Source organism: Dermatophagoides pteronyssinus, unplaced genomic scaffold (genome assembly GCF_027571235.1).
Source record: "Dermatophagoides pteronyssinus isolate colony J.1.1.1.1 unplaced genomic scaffold, Derpt_VIB-CSIC_2022.12 sq0005, whole genome shotgun sequence".
NCBI classification, from domain to species: Eukaryota; Metazoa; Arthropoda; class Arachnida; order Sarcoptiformes; family Pyroglyphidae; genus Dermatophagoides; species Dermatophagoides pteronyssinus.
Genome location: NW_027461529.1, coordinates 1,704,208 through 1,727,198, shown reverse-complemented (window position 1 = coordinate 1,727,198; position 22,991 = coordinate 1,704,208). Strand labels below are relative to the sequence as shown.

The following is a 22,991-nucleotide window of genomic DNA, read 5'->3' as shown; positions in this document are numbered from 1 at the left end:
TTAAATTTTTAAAATTTGAAGTTTCGTTTCATTTCAATTTTCGACTTGTTTTCAAGAATGAATGAAAGAAAAATATAAATAAAAATGATGATTTTTTTTTTTGCTGTGTTTAAACCCGTCATAAAAGATGTTACGTTAGTTTTGAAATAATCAAACAGCGCTATTTTTATATATAACCAGAAAAGAAAAACGATCAACCCAAATTGATCAATCAAATTAATCAGATTTACTTCCGCTTTTTTTTCATAATCAAAAAATTGGGTGTTTTTTTATTTGGTTTTCTTTCATTTAATAAGTACAAAAAAAAAAAATGTAATTAACAAAAAAAAATTTGCCAAAAAAGTATGTTGGAATGAAAATGTCAGATGCTGTTTTTTTTTCTTTTTTTAAAAAAATGAGATTTTAAAATTAAAAAAAATTGATTGATACGTAATTGATTCTTTCAAGTTATCAATCAAATAATGATGATGATGATGATGAATGAACGAAATGTATCCAGGTTGTTGTTATTGTTGCTCGGAAGACGACCAATCGAATTGATTGTGATGGACCAAAGATGAAGGGAAAAAGTCTGTGGAAAACAAAATAAAAACCGAGATTTTAATTTTAAAAAATTAGAAAGATAAAACAACAATAAAATAAAAATCCATACCTGTTTTGTTAAAAAAAATCCATAACCAAATTATACAGCGGCAGTGGATGTTTTTTGTGTTTTTTGAGAGCAATTTTAGTGTGTGTGTGTGTGTGCGTATTCGGGTAAAATTTTCAATTTTTTTTTCTTTGAACGAATATTCTTAATTTTAACTATATATTATATACCCTGTGTTGATTGATTTATTGATCAGTAATTTGATCTATTATGATATTATTATTATGACTATTATTTAAATCATTTTTTTTAATTATCGTTGCTGATGCAGTTGTTGTTGATGATGATAATGGTTCGGTCTTAATAACAATATTATTATCATTATTGATTGATGATGATTGTTGTTGTTGTTGTTGATCAATAATTAAAACTGATTGACTTCCATCATCATCATCATCATCATCGTCATCATCATCTTCGAGATCATCATCATCATTATTATCGTTATCGTCATTATTATTCATCATCAATATTGCTTCATTATTTAAAACAAACGGAATATCATCATTACTATCATCGATTTCATCATCATCATCAAATTCTGGATCATAATCATTACCATAATCATCATAATCATCCTCATCAACATTATCATTTGGTTGTCGTCGTCTGTTCATTAATAATTGTTGTTGCTGGTGTTGTTGTGATAATTTTCGACGATTATTAGTCTGACGATGATGATTATGATTGGATAAATATTTTTGATGCATACTTAATTCATGATTAAAACGTGTTTGTGGCCAAGGTGTTGTAAATGAACAGCCACGATAACGACATCGATATAATTTTGTTGTGGATATTTGTGGTTGTTGTCGTTTTGACCTTTGTTGTTGTTGTTGTTTAAGATAAAAATCCTTGTGTCTTGATTGTTTATGTACATCAATATTTGTACGTAAATTTGAACGAAATTGACAACCAGGAAAATCACAACAAAATGGCTTAATAATACCGGCATGTAAATATTGATGACCAATAATACAATGACGCCAACGTGTTTTATAATTACAACCATCCAAATTACATTCATATTCATTTGTTGATTGATTTTTAATAAATGTTGATTCAATTAAATTATCACCACCACTATTGATGTTAATATTATTACCATCCAACGGAATACCACCACCAAATTGATCATTACCAAATGATGAAACATCATCAGCCATAAATCCCAAATTAAATTCATTTATAATTGAATCATCATCAACATTACCACCACCACCATTATTATTATCATTATCATCATCATTATTTAGATTGGAATATTGTCCATGGATAAAATTTTGCTGTTGTGAATGTTGATGTCCAGAATCTTCTGAATAGATACGTTGTTTGCGTTTACGTCCACGACGTTTTGCTGTTGTTGTTGTTGATGTTCCAATCATTGAATCATTATCCATAATTATATCCGATTGATTATCACCATTATTATTATTATAAATCAAATGATCATCCATATAAGATGATGATGATTGTTGTTGTAGTTTAATATCTTTTGAATTTACTATTTGATGATTTTGTTGTGCTTCATTAGCAGCCGATATTGATCGTGTTGTTGCACGATTTGTATTTGATGGTGATATTGTCGAAGTTGCAGTTGTTGTTGTGGATCCATTATTATCATCAGTTGTTGTCGGTAAACGATGACGATGTTTTTTATGAATTTTTATATTACCTTTATAATTGGAAAAATAACCACAACCTTCAACATCACAATGATATAAAACTTCACCTAAATGTACACGTTTATGCATAACTAAACGTTGTCGAATATTTGTTTGAAATTTACAACCATTATAATCACAATATAATAATGGTTTATTAGCTTGTTGTTGTTGCAGAAGATTTTGTTGTTGTTGTTGTTGAGATAAATTCAATTTCTGTTGATCAATATTATTATTAATCTGATGATGATTATTATTACGTCCACTATGAATACTGTTACGATTGACTGCCGGTGTTATTGATGATGAATCAATACATTGATTATGCAAACTTGTTGATGATGATGATGTGGATGATGATGAGGATGATGCTGATGATGATGGTGAACAATATTTCGATTGTTGTTGTTGTTGCGTAACATTTGTTGATGTATTTTCCGACAAATTTCTTAAATTTTTATTTCCACGATGAACACCACCACCAGCAGTTAAATTTGAACCAATTCCATTATTATTATTAGTATTGCTGATGGTACTGTTGTTTAATGATGATGTAGATTGTTTGTTGTTAACAGCATTATCTGATTGAGGAATATCCGTTGACATTATCATTTGTTGTTGCTGTTGAATTGATGTTTCACGTTTTGATTGATTCAATCGAGCTAAATCTTTATTTAATGGAAGTTTATTCGATGAAAATAGCATTCCATTATTAGTATTAACATTATCCGATTGGGATTGTTGTTGTCGTCGTTGTAAATCTAATAATGTTAATTTTTTATTAATTTTTTTATAAAATGATTCAATTACTGAATGTATGGCCGTTGATTGTTTATCTTTTTTTTTCATTGACATTGTTGATGATAATTGATCATATTGATCATTATTAAACATTTCATTAAACATTTCATTTGGAAAATTTTCATTTAATCCATCATCAACATCATCATCATCATCATTATCAACGATTGTGTCATTATTATTTGATGTTTCATTGATATCCATTGAAACTTCACATACTTCTGTTGGTATTATCATCATCATTGAATTATTTGATGATTGATCATTTGACATTATATTTAAATCATTTAAATTATTATTATCAATTGGATATGGACAATTATCGATGATATCACAATTACCGCTACCACCAGGCATAATGAGATCATTATCATCACGATGATAAACATCGACATCATTATCATCAATAATTTCAGCATCAGCACCAGCACTTGTTCCACCAAAATAATCATCATCATAATCATCATCATCATCATAATAATCATTTTCTTCGGGAATTATTCGGATTCTATTAGATTTGGATTTTGGAAGATTCAATAAATTCTTATTATTATTATTATTGATTTTGTTTGTTGTTGATGATGAGGTAGTCGATGATGCTAAACGTGTCATTTGTTGATGATGTTTAAAATTTTTTGAAAAATTTCTTTTCAAATTTCCAACAACAACATCATCATTATCAACATTGAATTTTCTTCGTTGCTTCATTGATTGGATTGGTTGTTTTGATTTATTAAAATTTATAGCATTCGTCGAATCATTACCAACAAGACTAAATAATGATCGAATTTTATCATCATTACCACTTTGTTGTTGAAATAATAATATTGATTCATATTTTTGTTCCCAATTATCTAAATCATTATCAATTTCATTGATAATTTTTTGTAATTTATTTATATTATTATTATTCTTTACATAACAATATGTATAAAATAATCTTCGCATATAATGAATATATTCTTTTGATGTACGACGAATTTTTTCCAATATATTTATCGAATGTTTCATTGAAAATATTAATTCTTTCATTTCATCAATTTCAGTTTCTAAACGACGACGATATTGTTGTTCATTATGTTGATTAAATATTTTATCATCATTATCATCATTGTTGTTCATTTGTTGTTGTTGTTGTTGTTGATTAAATATTGTTTTCATCATTTTACGTTGTTGATCTTTTAATCTCAAATTGAAATTTGAATTATTTTTACGATTTATTTGATTATGATTCTTTGATGATGATGATGTTGTATTATCATCGTTATTAATAATAATATCACGTTTGGTTGTTGTTGTCTGAGTTGTTGTTGATGGTATTGTTGTTGTTTTGGTTGATGGTGCTGGTTTTTTACCACCACCACCACCACCACCACCATCATCATCATTATCATTATTCAATTCATTATGATGACCATTTTCATCATTACCATCATCAATATTTTCATCAACATCAACCATCGTTGTTGTCGTATCGTTTTTTTTTGTTGTTGAATCATTCATTTTATATTTTTTCTGTCAACCAGGTGATTTAAATGAATCTGTTTGAAATAAAAAAAGAAAGAAAAGAAATTCAGATTAAAATTTGATCAAAATTTTTGTTAATTTTAACTTTTATCGGTGAGCAATTTTATCCCGATATTCGAACATTTTTTTTACATAATAAAAACAAAAACAAAAGAATTTCAATTTTTCATAAAAAGATGGCGTTAATATCGATGGAATTTTTCTGTAATTCGAACAGATGGAATTCGAATGTTGATTTTTTTCGGTTCGAAAAAGAAAATCAATCAAAATAAATAAAAGTTCAATCACCTTTTTTAATTTTCTGTTTGTTTGTTTGTTTGTTTGAAACAACATTCGTTCGGTTGATTGCTTATTAATGGTTTTTTATTATTAGTGTTATCAAAATTTTCATTCAATATTTTTTTCAGAAAAAAACAAAAAAAAACCGAGAAATGACAGAGAGAGAGATATGGAGGTTTTCTGTTGTTGTTGTTGTTGTTTTTCTGTTTCTGTTTTGTTTATTTGCAATCAACCTGAAGTTAATTAAAAAAAACCTGAAAAAAATTTACTTAATGTTATTTGATTAGAATAACAAAAAAAATTTGATAATTAATAAATGTTTTTTTTTTTTGCTGTTTGTTTGTCTGGCTGGCCCTATTATCGAAAAATTGATCAACAACAACAACAAAATCGACAAAAAAAATTCCTAAATAAAAAAAAACTCCTTCAAATTTAGGCAGGTTTTTAAAAAAAAAAATTCATTTCCATTCAATCTCTATCATGGAATTCAATTCAATCTTTATTATATAACCATCATCATCGTCATTTATCGTTTGTTTGACTAGTGAAAAGGTGTGGTGTTTAGTGATGGTGGCCAATATAAAAATGGCATTAAAATTCAAATTTTTTATTATTATTATTCTTATAACAATTTTCGTTTTAGTTTTATTTAAAAAATAAATTTTTTTGTCGGTAATTTTCGTGTTTTCAACCAACAGCAAATTCACACAATGTGAACATTTTTTTTGTTTGTTTGCAGACAAAAAAAAATATTTTTCAAAATTGCTAGCTGTGAATGGCATCCATTCATTTTGAATCTTTTTTTCAATTTCAATTTCAAGTGGAATTTTTTCTATTTATTTATTTCAAAAGAAAAAAGTATAGAAAAAAAACGACAACAACATCCTCTTAAAAGCAATTGTAAATATAAATAAATAAAAGAAAGATAATTATAACTTTTTTTTCTTATTATTTAAAAAAACGAAAATAAAATTTTTTTATTTTATTTGAAATAGAAATGGAAAATCACTTGAAAAATGAAAACCAAAATTGCTTTGATGATGCATCTGGCTCTATCACATTCGAATTTGAATTGGAAAAAAAATTGACGAAAAGAAAAGTTGTCCGAAGAAAATGACAGGCTTTTTTTTTTTGTCGAACGACTGACAGACCAAGAAACTATTTTGAATAAAGCAAGAAAGAAAAATGATGAAAAGGATGTTTGTGTGTGTGTGTGTGTGAAAACAATAATAATAATAATAATAAAATCAACGTAAAAAGATGTTTGGCTAGGAAAAAAATGCAAATTAAATATATAATTTTATTATTATTATTGACAATAATCCTTGTTATTTTTTTTTTTTGTAAATAAAAAGATTTTTCATTTCATTTCGTTAAATCACCAATAAATTTTGATTTAAATGAAAATATTTTGTTTGATATTTGAGTCTTAAACATGTAAAAAACGTGTTTTGTTGCTAATTTCTCATCATTTGATGATGATGATGATGATTATATGGTAGTTTTTGATTGTGAATAATTTTCATTCAATCATTCATTCAATGATGTAAAAGAATTATAATTGATTTTGTCAAAAAAATGTTGAAATTACATGTTTGTTGTTGCGGAAAGTTTTAATTAAGCAAAAAATTTTATTAAATTTACCTTTTTGGTTGTCGATAGTGAATGATGAAAGCAAGAATCCAACCATATATAAACCATATATGAACAAGGAAATTGAATATTGGAAGACAGTTAGAGAAACACACAAACAATTTCGAAAGTAGAATTAAAAATTGATAAGTGATGAAGTGAATCAATCAAATCAGTCAGTCAGTCAGTCAGTCAACGGAATTCATTAAAAAAAAATTCACTAAATAATTTTAAAAAATGTTTTTTTTTCTTTCAAGGAAATTCTTTTCTTCCAAAATTCACAAATTATTTACATTGTGCAGGCAAACGAATTGAACATTGGTTTGATTATTTTTAATTTATAATGATGAGTAATGAATGATATTTAAAAAAAAAACTAAATATAAATAAATTAAATAAATAAACTAATGAAGAAAGTAAGAGAGAGAGAGAGAGAGAGTGAGGAAGAAACGTTGAAAAATGAATCCATTTTGGATTCCCAAAAAAATATTAAAATTAAAAAAAAAACAAAACAAAAAAAATGAAATGAAATTAATGATGGTGGTGGTTGTTTTGGTTTGGTTTGGTTTGGTTGATTGTAGGCGGTGTTTTTTTTTTTTTTGTTTTGTTTTGTTTGGTTTTTCTGGTTTGGGTTGTAGTGGTGGTGGTGGAAGTAGTGGCAATAACCAGAAGAAAAAAAATTCATAGGATACTGAAATGAAACTTATCATTCGATAAGTAAATGAAGCGAATTGAAAATTGTAAGAGAAAAAAAAATTATTAAAAGCTGAATTTTTATTATTATTATTATTATTATTATAAGTTAGTCAACACAAAACAATACCACTAATACAAAATGATGATAATGTTGGTTATAATAAAATGATAATAATAATAAAAAAAATAATAAAAAAAAAATTTGGTAATTGGAAGAAAAAGCAGCAGAACAAAATTTTTCATTAGTTTTTTTTTGTTTCGTTTTTCATTTTCTTTTTTAATTTTTTTTATTTCAAAAAAAAAAACTGGTATATTTCATCTTTCGAAACAGCCGTAGTAGCATCAAGAATAAAGTCGATGATTATATTCCTGATTATAAAACTGCGCATTCGCAGTTTTTTTTTTTTATTATTTCTAATATATTCAAACATACAATGGCCACCATGCATACTTCACTTTACTCTTCTTACAGGGATTAAATAATAATAAAAAAATTTAGAAATTTTAAAAGTTCATGACATGCACCGAAAGAGAGAGAGAGAGACAGAGATTTTTATTTATATAGATAAAAAAAAATGTTTGAAATGGAAAAATTAGAGAAAAAACAACCAAATGAAATGGTAAAAAAAAGCAAACAAAGATATGAATGATTTGAAAACTTATTGAGCGAAAGATGTAAGAAAGATAAAAAAATAAAGAAGAAGATGGAAATGCAAATACCAAAAAGATCAATCATCTTTATTCGTTTTTTTTCTGTAATTTCAATGGACAAGAAAGAAGAATCTTTATCATTGATATTAAAAAAAAATGGGAAATTAGTAAGAATCATAAATGTACAAAAGTAGTGGCATTATTCTTGTTCATTAAAAAAAAATTTTTTATTTAAAATTCACATTCACCACCAATTATATAATGATGCGAAGAAGAGAAAATGAATGAAGAAGAAGAAATGATGTTCAACACCACCACCAGCACGATGCAGATGCAGAACAAAAATGGCCGAAAAATTTTTTCATTTTTAAAATTAATGATTTTTTTTCTTCTAAAATACAAATTCTATAGGTTTTTTTCATTATTATTTAAAAAAAATCGCCATTTTTTTATTTATTTATTAAAAAAACTAGTAGCATTTTATACAAGTTGTAGTAGCAGTAGTAGTTGTAGTTATTATTTTTTTTATACTATAAAAAAGTAATAATAGTTATTATTACAAGAATGATGGTTGAGTAATTGTGTATCACTTGTAGTGGTAAAGTAATAATAATAATAATAATAAAACAGAAAAGAGAACAAAATTATTTAAAAAAAAAAATCATAAAATTCTGTACAACGAATTTATGAATAGGCAGACAGAATGTGTGGAAAATGGAATAATTACTTTTTTTTAATTTCAAAAAAAAAATTAAAAAATTAAAATCAAAAAGTTCAAAAGTTCAACAACAACATGGAATAATATGGTTGAAGAAAAAAAAATTCTTGAAATTTGATTGAAATTTTGGAAAATGTAGTTTTTTTAAAAAAAACAAAGATTACAAATGAAAAAAATGTTTCACATGGAAATAAATTTTGAATGAATGAATGAATGAATGAAAAAAAAAATGGAAATAAAACAATCATTATCAATCGAATCAAATCAAATCACACAATGATCCAATTTTTTTTTGTTGCTTTCCTTTCTTTGCCCTCTCATTTATTCACTTTTATCGATTGATAATTTTTTTTTTGATTATTGATTGATCAAATGTATTCAATCAATCAATCAATCAATGAAAAATTAGTACTTTTTTTTTCTCTCTCTCTCTCTCTCTTTCCTCGTAAAATATCATTTTCTTTCTGCGCTACTTCTAAACAATTGAAAAAAATGTTTATCATCATCAAATGATGATGATGCTGTTGTTTAATGGATGTTGTTGCTGATGTCAAATAAATAAATTTTTATATTAACAGAGTATAATTATTAATCAAAGAAATTTTATTATTATTATTATTATTATCATTATAATTTATTAATTTTTTGCAATCAATATTTGAAATACGATCAATTGATTTGATTTGATTTGATTGTATTATCAATTTATATATTTGATGATGATACTGATGATGATGTTGATGTCGACATCGATGATGTTGATGTCGATGTTGATGTCGATGTCGATGATGGTGATGATGATGATGATGATATTGTTGATTATAATAAATTATAATCGAGTGGTACTTTTGTATTAAATTTTTTTTTCATTTAAAGCTTTCTTTTATCATTGATTTGATTCAATCAGTTTTCTTTTCGTTTTGTTGTTGTAATCATTCATTTTTCATTCGATACATTGTTTTGTTGGCAAGTGTTATGAATCGAAGAAGAAGAAAAAAAATATACCAAATGTAATGTTAATGTTTTGATTTAAATGATATACATAGGAATGATGTTTGAATTGAATAAAAATGAAAGTTTTTTTTAAAAAAAATTATTGATTGATTTGATCAATAAATCAATCAATCAAATCAATGAAAAATTCCGTTTAATTTCATTTTGTTTGATAATAATTTTTTTCATAATCAAAAAAAAATGTAATCGATCGAAATCGAATCAAATCGAATTGATTAAATCGAAAAAAAATCGATCTGTTGTTGTTGTTTAAAAATGTACATCGCGAATAAACAAAAATTAAAAAAAAAATAAAGAAAAAGAAACAAACAAGGCAAAAATTGAATTTAAATTTCAATCAAACTTCAAAAACTAATAAAATATATATTTTCATTTTGGGAAAATTCCAGCCAAACAAACAAACAAAAAAAAAGCTTGCTCATTTCCCATTCAGCCGGTTCAGAGATTTTCTAACTTTTTCTTCTTTACTTGATATTTTACATCCTCTTTTTTTCATTTATTTATTTATCTATATCTAATTTACGAATTGTATATTTTTATTATTATTATTCAACTTTGAAGACAACAACAACAACAATTTTCAAAGAAAGGTTGTAAATAATAAAAAAAATAATAATAATAAAAATTCAACAACGCAGCCTAGGCAAAACTTTTTTCGTTTCTACTATAGAAAGCTTTCACTTATCCGATTCTAACTTGTTTTTTTTCTTTCTTTATTCGTTGTCCTTGATGTTTTTTTTTCTTTTCTCTCCAATTTTATTGTTTCCAGATTTTAAAATTTTTTTTTTGTAAAATAAAAAAAAACCGAAAATAAAAATATCTATAGTGGTGGTAGGTAGGGTGGGTCGATGAATTTTTTAATGTTTTTTTTTTTTTGGTTGTTGTTGTTCGGTTTGAAATGGCAAAGGGAATGGAGAAAGAGAGAGAGAAAGAAAAATAAAGTTAACGACGATCAAAAACAATCTTCAAAAAAAAAATTGTCGATGGATAATAATGGTGGCCAGAAATTCGATAAAGTCATTTTCAATTTTATTTTTATTTATTTTTATTTATATTTTATTTTCACATTCAAACCAACAATGAAAATGATAATTCATTTGGGGAAAATTTGAATAATTTTATTTTTCGTTTCGTTTAATGACATGACATTTTATCAGAAAAATATTTTCAACAAAAAAAATGATTATATAACAGGGGAAAAGTAATAATAATTAAAAATCCTTAACTATAATCATATTTAATGGACATTTTTAAGAAGAAGAAAAAAATTATAGTTTTTTTTTATTATTATGATTTTATTTCTGGTTTTTATTTTTTATTTTTCGGTCGTAAAAACCAGAAATTATTATTAATATCATTATGAAGTATAGAGCATGTGGTTGTTCGGTGTGGAAATTCGGTGCTTAAAGCAATTTCCTTTCTTTTTTGTTTAATGGAACATTTTTATTCATTTGTAAATCATGGAAACAAAAATAAAAAATAAAAAATAAAAATGTCTTAAAAATACAAATTTATTACTAGTAATGCCATCTTTTGCCATTATTATCATAAAATTTATTTTAATTTGAATTTTCAATTCTGGATGGCGCTATCGTTTCGATTCTTATATTAAAGAATAAATGAAACAGAATAAGAACTGGAAAAATTCTATTATTCTAATACGAATGTTTTTGCTATTTGTTAAATTTCAACATTGACAAATTATACAAATGATGATGATGATGAACAAACAAGCAAACAAACAAAAAATGGTGCAAAGGGGGATGCAATTCGAAAACAAAAAACAACATCAACAACAAAATTCTTTTGGAACCTAAACTAAATAGGCCAAAAGAAAAAGCTGAAACTGTGTATGAGACAAAGAGAGAGAGAGAGAGAAAAAATACACTGCATCACACACCTGGTTATATTCACATGATCTTTTTTCATTTTCGATTTCATTTTCGTTTTCTGGTATCATCAATTGACGTCGTCGTCGTCGTTGTTGTTTGTTATTTTTGCAGCTAATACCCCATCATCCATTTTTACATTTCACAGAAAAAAAAACGAGTCACTTGACGTTTTCTTTTTCTTTTTCGTTTATAAAATTTGGGAAAAAAACGATGTTTGACACGACACGCTATGATCACATATCCAATTGATGATGATGCTGACTGCTGCTACTTTTGATTATCATTATTCTTTTCTGTTTTTTTGGTTGATTGTTAGTTTTTTTTTCTTTTGGCCATTTTGTTATATTAGATTCAAATGATTTGATAAAACATTTTGTTGCTGTTCATCGTTGTTTGTTTGTTTGTTTGGAATCGATTATTTTGTCCATTATCATTATCTAGTTATGTTTTGAACATAATGATTATTCTAACAATGACAAAAAAAAAGAAGAAATTCTTGAATCTTGTTTTCAACAACAGAAAAACAAAAAGATTTAATTTGGTTGTTGCTGTTACAAACAGGAAAATGATGAATAATTTTTTTTGGTTCGGGAAAAAGAATAATCAACTTGAATTAGCCATATTCGTTCGTGTTGTTTTTGTTGTCGATGATGATGATGTTTTTGGCAAAAACAAAATTCTTTACTTACAAATTATTCCTGACAAAATAATGATCATTTTCGTAAAGCCATGGAGCTTAACACTTGGCCAAACAAAACAAAAAAAAACATTCAATTCATTTTCATTTTTGGCAAAAACGAGTAAGCGAGAGATACGGTAAAAAAAAAGTTTCCATCATCAAATATTACATAATATTACACAAACAAATTCAATGATGATGATGATTGAGTAAAAGTTTGTCGAAAATTTCGAGTACGAAACAAACCATCTGTATATATTTTTTTTAGTTTAGTTTACATTAGAATCATCAAACGAAAGCAAAGAGCAAAAACATTCATTCATTCATTCATGACTGTCATTCATTTTTTTTCGGTGTTGAATTTGTATTTCGGAGAAAAAAAAGATGTTTGATCCTATGATTTTTTTTTGTTCGTTCGGGATGTTGGAAAAAACAAGGACCGAAAAAAAAGGTGAAAAACAAACAATGTTTGATGATGATAATGCCTTTTTTTTTGTTGTTGTTGTTGGTGGAAAACAAAAATTTCAATTATCAATTACAAGATGAACAACGGTGATTGGAAGAAAAAAAAATATTTGTAAAAACAAACAGAATCTTTTTTGGAAATCAAACTTGTTTGGATTGTTTTGTTTTGTTTCTGTTCTTTTCTTTCATCGACAAATATCAAATATCGATTTGGAAAATGAGAAAAAGAAAAAATCGATTTTTGTGTGATTGAAATCGGAAATCTTATCTTTTTCTCTTTCTTTCTTTCAATATAATATAGTCTCAATGTCCAGTTTTCGTTTCAATTTTCTATGTTTGGTTTGGTTTGGTTTGTTTGTTGTGTTGTAAACGTTTTTGGTTGGAAATGGATGCTCCATTTACTTTGGCGAAAAAAAAATAATCGACAAAAAAAGAAAGAAAAAGAATTATCAGATTGAGATGTCATTGAAATTGATTCGCTTGATTTGATCGAGTTTTTTTTTCTTTTTCTTCTTCTTTTTTTTTGGTTTTCTCTGTTTATTTCATTGATAGATTCATTCGATAATCGAAATGATTTTTCTTTTTTTTTGGTCAATTTCTATTTGATTGATCATTTTTCTCTTTCTTTCCATTATGATGGTGGCCACGTCAAACAGAAGAAAAAAACTATTTTCCAAGTTAAAAATCACCTATACATAACCTATTAATGATGGAAATTTTCTTGTTAATCAGCCAAAATTATTGAAAAATTAAACTCTTAGTTATAATCAATTACCATACAAAGTATTACTTGGAAATAATTCTTAAATTTGCCAAAAGAAAATAAATAAACTTTTTGTTCTTCAAAAACAAAAACAAAAAACGTGCTCAAGTTGAAATTCTTAATTTTGAAACAAAAATCCTCATCATAATCTTAATTAATGAGATACTTTTCAAAAGAAACATTGTTTCGAATGTTTCAAAAAAAAAGATAATTAAACAAACAAGCAAAACAAAACAAAAAATTTTAATAAAACGACATTGAAAACAAAAGAAGAGTAGAGAAAAATGAACAGTAATTCTTCACACCATTTTTTTGCATTTTTCCATTTTGTTTTCAAACAAAAAAATATTCACCAACCATAATCATCATCATCATCATCAAGATTCTTGTATAGCATCAATTTAAATTTTTTTTGCTTTGTTTTGTTTTGTTTTGTTTTGTTTTCAATTCATCTGTTCATTTTCCCATGTATACTAATTATTATTATTTAGAAATTTCTCTTTTTGTTCGATTCAATTTCCATGATGGAATTTGATCATTTTTTTGGAAAAACACGAAAAACAAAAACACGAAAAAAAAGTATCAAATAAATAGCCAATCAGTCAGTCAGTTTTAGTAATCAGAATTTTCTGATTATATAATTATATATAATGAAAATTCTTTACAGAATAAATGACCACAATTCTGGAAAAAACAATAGAATCTTATAACATAGAATATATTGACAGGTCAAATGTGGGCGGCTTTTGAACACACACACACACACACACACTTGAAATGTACAATTTGACTACATTTTTTGACACATAGACATTTTATGAATGCAGAATTTTGGTTTTTTTGGTTATTTAATCTTTACTGAATTTTTCTTTCATCAACAGCATCATCATCATCACATCATAGACCCCCCATTCCAAAACAAAACAAAAAAACCAATCCAACAATGATGATCCATCATAAACTTACTAAATTGTCGGCAAAATTTAATAACAATAACATCATGACAGCATCATCATCATCATCACCATCATCATCAACAACATCGTTCACAATTGTAAAAGGATCATCGAACGCATCATTTGTTTTTAGTATTTTCAAAATGTTTCCCCCTCTCAGTTTCTTCCAATTTTCTATAGGATAAACCGTTATGTTTGTACATCCATTCATCCATCCATCCATCCATTCATGTATAGAGACCATGTGGCTTTATTCACACAAATATGTATCGATGATTCGTGAAGTTACTGAATTTTTTTTTTTTTCTTTTTTTTTTTTGGTTCTCTTTCATTTTCCAGTATTTTCATTTGTTAATATTGTTCATCGTTGATGAAACCAGAAAAAAAATTTCCAGTTTTTTTTCCTTTTGACAGGCCTTAGATTTTTTTGTTGTTGTTGAAAATAAACAAAATAAAGTTGGTGAGAATTTCAATCATATGATGGTCATTAATTGTGTGTGTGTCCATTTTTACTACATACATTAGACTTTTTAATTGATGACTCTCGAATGAATGAATGAATGAATGAATGAATGAATGAAACAAACAACAAACAAAATCGGTATTGTTGATTTGGATATAGAATATATTTCAGTGTAAATTTTTCTCAAATTATGTTTCTCTTCATTAGCTAAAACAGAGTTGACGCCAAACAAAATTCCAAAGAAAAAAAAAGAAGTAGAAAAATATTCTCTTGATGATTCTACCATATTGTTCCATATGCAAGACAAAGATCCCGCCTCTGGAACCAATAAGCCAATTGGTCGGGCTAAACACAAAAAAAAAAAGAAAAAAAGAAAAAAAGATTTTTCGTTCTTTGTATATGACGTTCGTGTGATGCCATATAACTTGATGATGATGATGATGATATCTCCTCCTATTTTATTATTCCACTTTTGGCTTGATGACTGTGTGATGTGTTTGGTATTGGTGAGTGTGTGCATCATACTGTATATTCTCGTATATAAAAACAACGAATACGACAATGAAGGCTGAGAAGGCAGGTCTCACATTTTATTTTATATTTGCTTCTCGTTTTTTTTCAAAAAAAAAAAAATATTTCTCGATTCTATTTCATTAGATAAGAATTATTGAAACACAATCTAATGGTAAAAGAAAAACAAAACTAAAAAGAATATTCTATATTACTTAAGTTAATCAAAAAGACAAACATGAAGCACAAATTGAATCACACACACACACAAACACATACATTGCACATGTATTAGTTAAGAATAAAGAAATATTCTGAGATGACTCCGATGAATGATCAAATACATCAGATAGTCATCAAGTCGAATCATTCTTTTGTAATGATAGAAATCTATGGATAATCGTGGTACCCCTTTTCTATGATCTTACCGTCACTTGATAATAATAATAACAAAAAGGAAGAGACTAGATAAATTCATGTATGTATCTGGACCAACCAACAACAAAAACAAAAAAACAATCAGAAAATTTTACAATCATCATATTCACATTCATTCATTCATTCATTCAATTGTTCTCTATACAGAATATTATATTTTCATCATTTTGGGCGGATTGTTTTGTAGACCGCCCCTTGACGTTATAATCTAATTTTTTTTCCTTTCGCTGTTGTTGTTGTTGTTGCTGATCTATTTCATTATTTTTTTGTTTTGTTTTGTTTTGTTTGGTCAGATAACGTTTACGAAATCTAATAAGTGAACAATCCGAAAAACGGATCGATCTTTTTAACTTGTTATCATTTTTTTGTTTTAGTTTTGAAAAGAATTTATGATTTTTTTTTTGAAGATTCATATTCTGAGTATCGTTGATTCATCATCATCATCATTAATTTGATTGAAAATTTTTGATTAACTTTTCGATTTTCAATTTTTTTTATTTTTGACTTTATAAAAATGAGACCAACAGAAAAACGTTAGTATTTATCGAAATTTGTTTTTTTTGTTACAAGAATTTATTCTCATTTTTTTTCTTTTTTGATTGAATGAAATAATAAAAAAAAAGGTGAACGTTTATTAGATATACCGTGTGCTGTTTGTGGTGATCGTAGTTCGGGTAAACATTATGGTATTTATAGCTGTGATGGTTGTTCCGGATTTTTTAAACGTTCAATTCATCGTAATCGTGTTTACACGTGTCGTGCACAAGCCGATCAACATGGAAAATGTCCAGTTGATAAAACACATCGTAATCAATGTCGTGCTTGTCGTTTACGTAAATGTTTTGAAGCTAATATGAATAAAGATGGTAGATATTGATTTATATATTCTGTTTGTTTATTGTTTACTTTCAAATAAGATTATACACCTGTTTATTGTTTATCTATACAAAACAAAAATACTTATTTACAAACAAAAATGATTTTCATTTATTTTGGATCATTGTTTTTTTAATAGCTGTTCAACACGAACGTGGACCTAGAAAACCAAAATTTTTAAAAGAAACAATTAAATGTGGTTCTGATAACAATAATAATAATAATCATCATCATAATCAAGTCACGACAACAATACGATCTTTATCAACATCAACAACAACTACCGCTAAGGCTACAACCACAACAACAGCAACAACAACAACAATAGGATTGGCTAATGGACATTCGATTATCTGTAATCATTTGCCTGGAACAAATATCGATAATGGTAATAAAAAATGTTTTCGTCTATTATTAATAATGATATTGATTTTAATTGATAAATATAATCATCGATTTTCAACAATAAATTAATATTTATTACATTCAGGTAATTCTGCAGGTACTACATTAGCACAGTCAACAAAATCGTTTATGAATTTGGAAAATTTGACGACAAACAATCATAATCATCGCCATCATCATCACTATGACAATCATCATCAACAGTTAACATTATCGACTGAAATAACTTCTGATCCTGGATCGTTTATAATACCAGCAGCAACAACAACACCAACAGCACCATCATTGTCATCGTCATCAATATCGACCAATAATAATAATTGCCAGCTGTCAATCGATTCAACAACATTAAATTCATTAAGATTATTTGATGGATCATCGAAAACATCATTTGCAAACCTGATCAATCCATTTGCAGGATATAATCATTTTGATTTGTTAAAAATAAATTCGGGTAATAATATTAATGATCTTTATTATATAATTGATTTTATTTACATCATTAACTTTATGACATTAAATTTAATTATTAATTAATCGCGAATTTTATAATATTTTTTCATTAGAAACAGAATTAATGATGAATTCATTAAAATTACCAAATACAATGCATTCATCATCAAATTTGAATTGGATTCAACAACCACAACGTAACAATACAAATGGATTATCAGAAAAGAAAACACGAAATAGTAGTGGAAAATTACGTAATAGAAATAATAATCATCGCCATCATCATCATCATCATCAACAACAACAGCAACAACAACAACAACAAAATGAATGTGATGCTATGATTGTTGTTGATGGTGATTCCAATAAAGATAATCCAATTCAAAATAATGAATTTACAAATAATCTTAGCGAATTGTTCGCATGCTCCAATCTAGTGAACAACGATAATAATAATAATAATAATCTTTATATTGATTCATTGAATCGTATAAAATTTTATTTAACTAACCAATCAAATCATATTAATCAATCAATTATGAACGATCCGGTTAATCTTTGTTCATTGATGGTAACATCGCCAACAATATTGAATGATATGATAAATTTTGCTAAATGTGTATATCATCAGCAGCATAATATTCAACAACAACAGCGACAAGATTATCATCAGTCCCATCAATCGATTAAACCATTGTTACCAACATTATCGCCAGCTATTTCTATATTACCATCATCATCATCAACAACAATTATAAGACCAACAACAACAACAACAACAAATAATGTTTTATCAATAAAAAATCCATTTATTACAAATGGAAAAAGTTCATTGAATAAAGAATCGAATAACAATTTGAATACGAAAACAAATTGTTGTTCAATTTTCAATGATATTCATTCGTTAGCATCGAGTAGCAATAATAATAATAATAATAATGAATCGATCAGATTTTCACAAAATGGTCATCAACAATCCGAATCACCATTTGAATTGAATGTTAATCAAATTCAAATTGAAGGGAAAGATATGTCCAATAATCAACATTATCATTATAAAAAAGAAACAAAACGACTTTTATCCGAAATGATGAATATCTGTACTAAAGAATCTTCAACATCATCAACTAAACAACGTGTAAATGATAAAAAACGTAATAATCACCATTATCATCACCATAATCATCATTATCAGCAACATACGATCAAACAGACAACATCAATGAGACATGATGAAAATGAGGAACAATTTATTTGGAATAATAACAATAATGATGAAGTTGAATTTGGAACAGGAATGATGCAACAATTTATTAAAGGAATTGATTCATCATTAGTAATGAATTTATTCAGTGAAAATAAATTCAATTCATTACAAGAAATTAATCTTCGATTATTAGTATTAACAATTCAATGGATTAAAAATATGCCATTATTCATACGATTAGATAATAATGATCAGGTAATAATTTTGAAAAATTTTAATCATTTTTTTTTGTTCATGAAAAATCTAATCAAAAAAACAAATTAGCGTTCATTGTTTCATGATTCTTGGAAAGAATTGTACATCATAAATCTGGCTCATTGGACAATGACAATGAATGCTGTCACCTTGGGCGATCATTTTGAACAGACCGTTGAATTATATCTGAATTCATTGATTGATCAGTCTGATTTTATCGATCCGATTGAAATAAATCACAATAAAGATAATGATAATGATAATAATGATGATGATGATGACGATGATGATGATAAATCAAAAACAATTGTAGATCATCATCAAAAATCATCAAAATCATCGATACATAATACAAACTCAAAATTGAATATCAAGTTAGATATACAAAATATTAAACAAATAATCGATCAATTCAAACAACTACAATTGGATGGTACTGAATGTGGATGTCTAAAAGCAATTGCATTATTCAATCCAGGTAATGATATCAAATCATTTAGCAAATTTCTTTTAAAAAAACATTTTTCCATGAATATTTTTCATTTCAGAATGTAAACATCTGATTAATAAACAGGATCTATTAAAACTTCAAGAACAAGCACAATGTTTGTTAATTAATTATACGAATAGAAAATTTAAATTACAACATCAAAATGGTTTGACGATAGATGGCACTAGCGGACATAAAGAATTTGAAAATCGTTTTGAACGAATGTTAATGATGTTACCATTGTTAAGATGTATTTCAATTGAATCAATTGAAGATATATTTTTTAATAATTTAAAAGGACCATTGTCCATTCAAGTGCTAATTGAATGCATCTATAATCAATAATGATTATTGTAATAACATACACACACAAAACAAAAATGATTGTAGTGAATAACGTAGATTTTATTATTATTATTATTATTATAATTAGAAAGAGATCATTATTATTATCAACATTATTATCAGTAGATAGAAATGAAATTGTCATATGCAATAAAATGATTGATTATCAAAGTTTTTTTATTATAAATTGCCAATAAGACTAAAATGTTTAAATTTTTCCGGAATGTTATCACGAAATAATACAGGATCGGATCTATAATCGGAAAAGAAAAAGAATTAAATCTTAATTAATTAGTTAAAAATTTCAAATATCTTACCGAAATTCAACTGCTTTTAATGGCATCATCCGATAAATCTTACTGAAATGATCGATACATCGTGAACGTAATTGAAGATGATGAACAACATCGGTGGATAAACTATTTGCTTTGGAACATTCGGGACATTTGAATTTTTTTCTCGGTGTTACTTTGATGGGTGCTTTGCCAGTAACGTTTGAAACAAGAAAATTCATAGCGATATCTTCACAATTCATATTATCATCAACCCATTTACGTATAGTTTCGGGCATGACATATGTATAAAGATAATTATAATAATGATGATAGAATGCCGCGCCCGTCAATATCAATGAAATTTTATTTTTCCATTCGGAATCGTATGTCCAAGATTCGGTTAAATTATTCCATAAATGTAACCGCGATGGGAATCCAACAATACGATCAGGAAATTCACGCCATGTTTGATAAGAGAATTCGATTTCATCCGGATTCAGCATGGTTATATCATCATCGATGGCAAAAATTGCTTCGGTTTCGATAGATGCATATGGAAAAAAACGATTGCTCAATTTATTTTGATTAGTTTGTATGACCTGAATGGGCATAGAAAATGGTGCCCATTGATCATTCAATGGTGGCCGTTCATTCTGATTGTTCCAAACAATTAGAATCTTTTGACAGCCAGGAACTCGAGAGATTGATGAGACTACATGAAATAGGCTATCCAGACGATTGTATGTGAGAATAACGGCAGTAAAACCATCAGAAATAAGATTTAAATTTTTTGGGCTTATATAATTGAATCCTTTGGCAAAATAATCATACGATAATGGAGTCAATTCTTGAAATTTATCAGCAAAAGTTGATTGAATATTGCGGGGTTTTGGATAAACTCGTTCATTAATGATGTCCAATGTCGTGAGTGCAATGTTTTCAACATTTCGAAAAAATCGATTCCAAACATTCAATGCATTCAACCGTAATTGCTGTAAACGACCAGTTGATGAAAGTGAATCAATTATTTCAAATAAATTGTTTAATGATCTTTCCCGGATACGTAAAGATATTGTTGTCCAATCGATACGTTCTTGAAATGGAAGAACATAATTATCATCCACAATCACTGGAATACAACCACTCATTAAAATATCGGTCAGTAATGGACCAGTTGGAACGGAAGCCGATGGCATTATTAGACAATATTGAGAATCATGTAAAACATCTAGATAATGCTGATAAATATGTCGATCATTATTACAAATAATTGTTTTTTTATATGAACGCCAGATATGCTTGCTGGATTCATTTCGATATTGCCAAAATGGTAGTTTGTTTGATTTAATAACTTTTACAGACAATGAGCAATCGAATCCAAATAGTATCATTCGATTTGAATAAAATGATTCTAATCGTAATAATGATTTTTGATTTTGTTCAGATATCACACTCATCTGAGTGGAAACAATTGTCCATTTTCGTTTCTGATGCATCAATTTGGAAACATCGAATTCATATGGTTTCAAATTTGGCCATGATTCGTAAAGTTGTGCAAATAGACTATAAACCGGTGTTGCTATATCAAAATTCAATCGATAGTTACGATCAGTAAACATTCCACTGGCAATCATTATTTGAGGAAAATTTGGTAGCCAATTTCGTTTCAAATGGTATTTTTGATTTATCATCACAAATATCAAATGATTCGTACCATTTGTTTGCTGAAAATAAGGCAATGACCAAAGAATTTTGTTTAGGACAGATCGATCAATTTCTTCAGAATTTAATGTATCAACATTTGGAATGAATAAACAAGCTTCGTGAGGTTTATTTGTATAATATGGACTAGTAACAATAGCGCGCAGAATTCTTTGATATTCTAATGATTGAGAAATGTTGATAATTTGATTGTCATTCATGACAAATTTATAGCTGGGATAGACAAATATTTTGATTCGTTCTTGTGGAACATTGTTCTTTAATTGTTTAGGTAGATCAAATGGATTATAGTTGATTAGACCGCATCGATATAAATCAAAACATGAATAATGGGAACATTTTTCAGGTTTTTTTACCGATTTATCAAATTTTGGTAATTTCATCAAGAAAATCTCTGGCGATTCTGTTTCATGACGAAATATATCATCAACGGTAACATTGGTCGATATTGCTTCATTATCTCTATGTACAAAACCATAAGAAATGTAAGTTTTACATATATAATTCAGTGATGTTTGTGACGAAAGAATCTTTGTGAGTTTTAGTAAAATTGCCAATTCGAAATAGCCATCAACAATAAATACAATGAACAATGTAATCAATAGTAATATAAACAAAATGACAATGCATGAATGACCAGAGGATTGTCCATCATGACGATTCGATACGGAATTATCAGTGCCATTTTGATCATCACTTATAGGTATTAACTTTTGAACATCGCTTTTATCATCAACCTTGTTGACTAAATTGGATTGAAATCGAGAGAACATTTTCTCAGAAATTCATTGGTAATAATATTAAAGAATATAGTTTGGAAAATGAAATTTTTTCAAAAAACTCTTGAAAATGCAGATTACCCATTGAGAAAATTGGATTCGCAATTTTTTCAAATAATTTTCCAAAAAGAATTTGAAATCGAATGAAAATAAACAAAACTCAGACAAATTCGATGAGCTACATAGGTCAAAATAGACATGAGCAGAACTTTTATTTTCAATACAATTCTTTGATAACATTAATATTCGCGTTGAATTTTGGTAATTTGAAAACAGAATTGAAAATCGAATGATTTTTTAAAAATGATTCCAATTTTATTTGAGATTTGTTTTCATTGAATAAGCGAAACAAAAAATAATAAGATTGATGAAATTTTTTGAAAAAAA

General features: G+C 26.8%; 3 protein-coding genes across 3 annotated transcripts; 1 reads left to right on the top strand and 2 right to left on the bottom strand.

Annotated features, from left to right (window-relative positions):
* Positions 1-249: 249 nt before the first annotated feature.
* On the bottom strand, positions 250-8,641 carry LOC142644970 (uncharacterized). The gene is made up of 4 exons (XM_075819891.1): positions 8,627-8,641; positions 6,565-7,254; positions 653-4,655; positions 250-571 (listed from the first exon to the last, which is right to left on the bottom strand). Exon 3 carries the CDS (start codon positions 4,615-4,617, stop codon positions 835-837), a length of 3,783 nt encoding a protein of 1,260 aa, XP_075676006.1. The 5' UTR covers positions 4,618-4,655; positions 6,565-7,254; positions 8,627-8,641; the 3' UTR covers positions 250-571; positions 653-834.
* A 7,200-nt stretch (positions 8,642-15,841) lies between these two features.
* On the top strand, positions 15,842-19,945 carry LOC113789570 (uncharacterized). Its single transcript, XM_075820103.1, has 7 exons — positions 15,842-16,330; positions 16,421-16,663; positions 16,813-17,061; positions 17,164-17,532; positions 17,645-18,993; positions 19,063-19,471; positions 19,542-19,945. Exons 1-7 carry the CDS (start codon positions 16,312-16,314, stop codon positions 19,826-19,828), a joined length of 2,925 nt encoding a protein of 974 aa, XP_075676218.1. The 5' UTR covers positions 15,842-16,311; the 3' UTR covers positions 19,829-19,945.
* Positions 19,868-22,775, bottom strand: sotv (exostosin glycosyltransferase sotv). The gene is made up of 2 exons (XM_027339305.2): positions 20,146-22,775; positions 19,868-20,081 (listed from the first exon to the last, which is right to left on the bottom strand). The coding sequence occupies exons 1-2, from the start codon at positions 22,596-22,598 to the stop codon at positions 20,009-20,011; spliced, it is 2,526 nt and encodes an 841-aa protein (XP_027195106.2). The 5' UTR covers positions 22,599-22,775; the 3' UTR covers positions 19,868-20,008.
* Between the last annotated feature and the right edge of the window lie 216 nt (positions 22,776-22,991).

What these genes read in the sequence shown, in the direction of transcription:
- LOC142644970 (XM_075819891.1), bottom strand. Translation starts at nt 4,617, where the DNA reads ATGAATGATTCAACAACAAAAAAAAACGATACGACAACAACGATGGTT.
- LOC113789570 (XM_075820103.1), top strand. An exon ending in GATTAGATAATAATGATCAG is followed by an intron (nt 18,994 to 19,062) that starts GTAATAATTTTG and finishes AAAACAAATTAG; the next exon opens with CGTTCATTGTTTCATGATTC. An exon ending in AATTGCATTATTCAATCCAG is followed by an intron (nt 19,472 to 19,541) that starts GTAATGATATCA and finishes TTTTCATTTCAG; the next exon opens with AATGTAAACATCTGATTAAT.
- sotv (XM_027339305.2), bottom strand. Translation starts at nt 22,598, where the DNA reads ATGTTCTCTCGATTTCAATCCAATTTAGTCAACAAGGTTGATGATAAA. An exon ending in TTAAAAGCAGTTGAATTTCG is followed by an intron (nt 20,082 to 20,145) that starts GTAAGATATTTG and finishes TTCCGATTATAG; the next exon opens with ATCCGATCCTGTATTATTTC.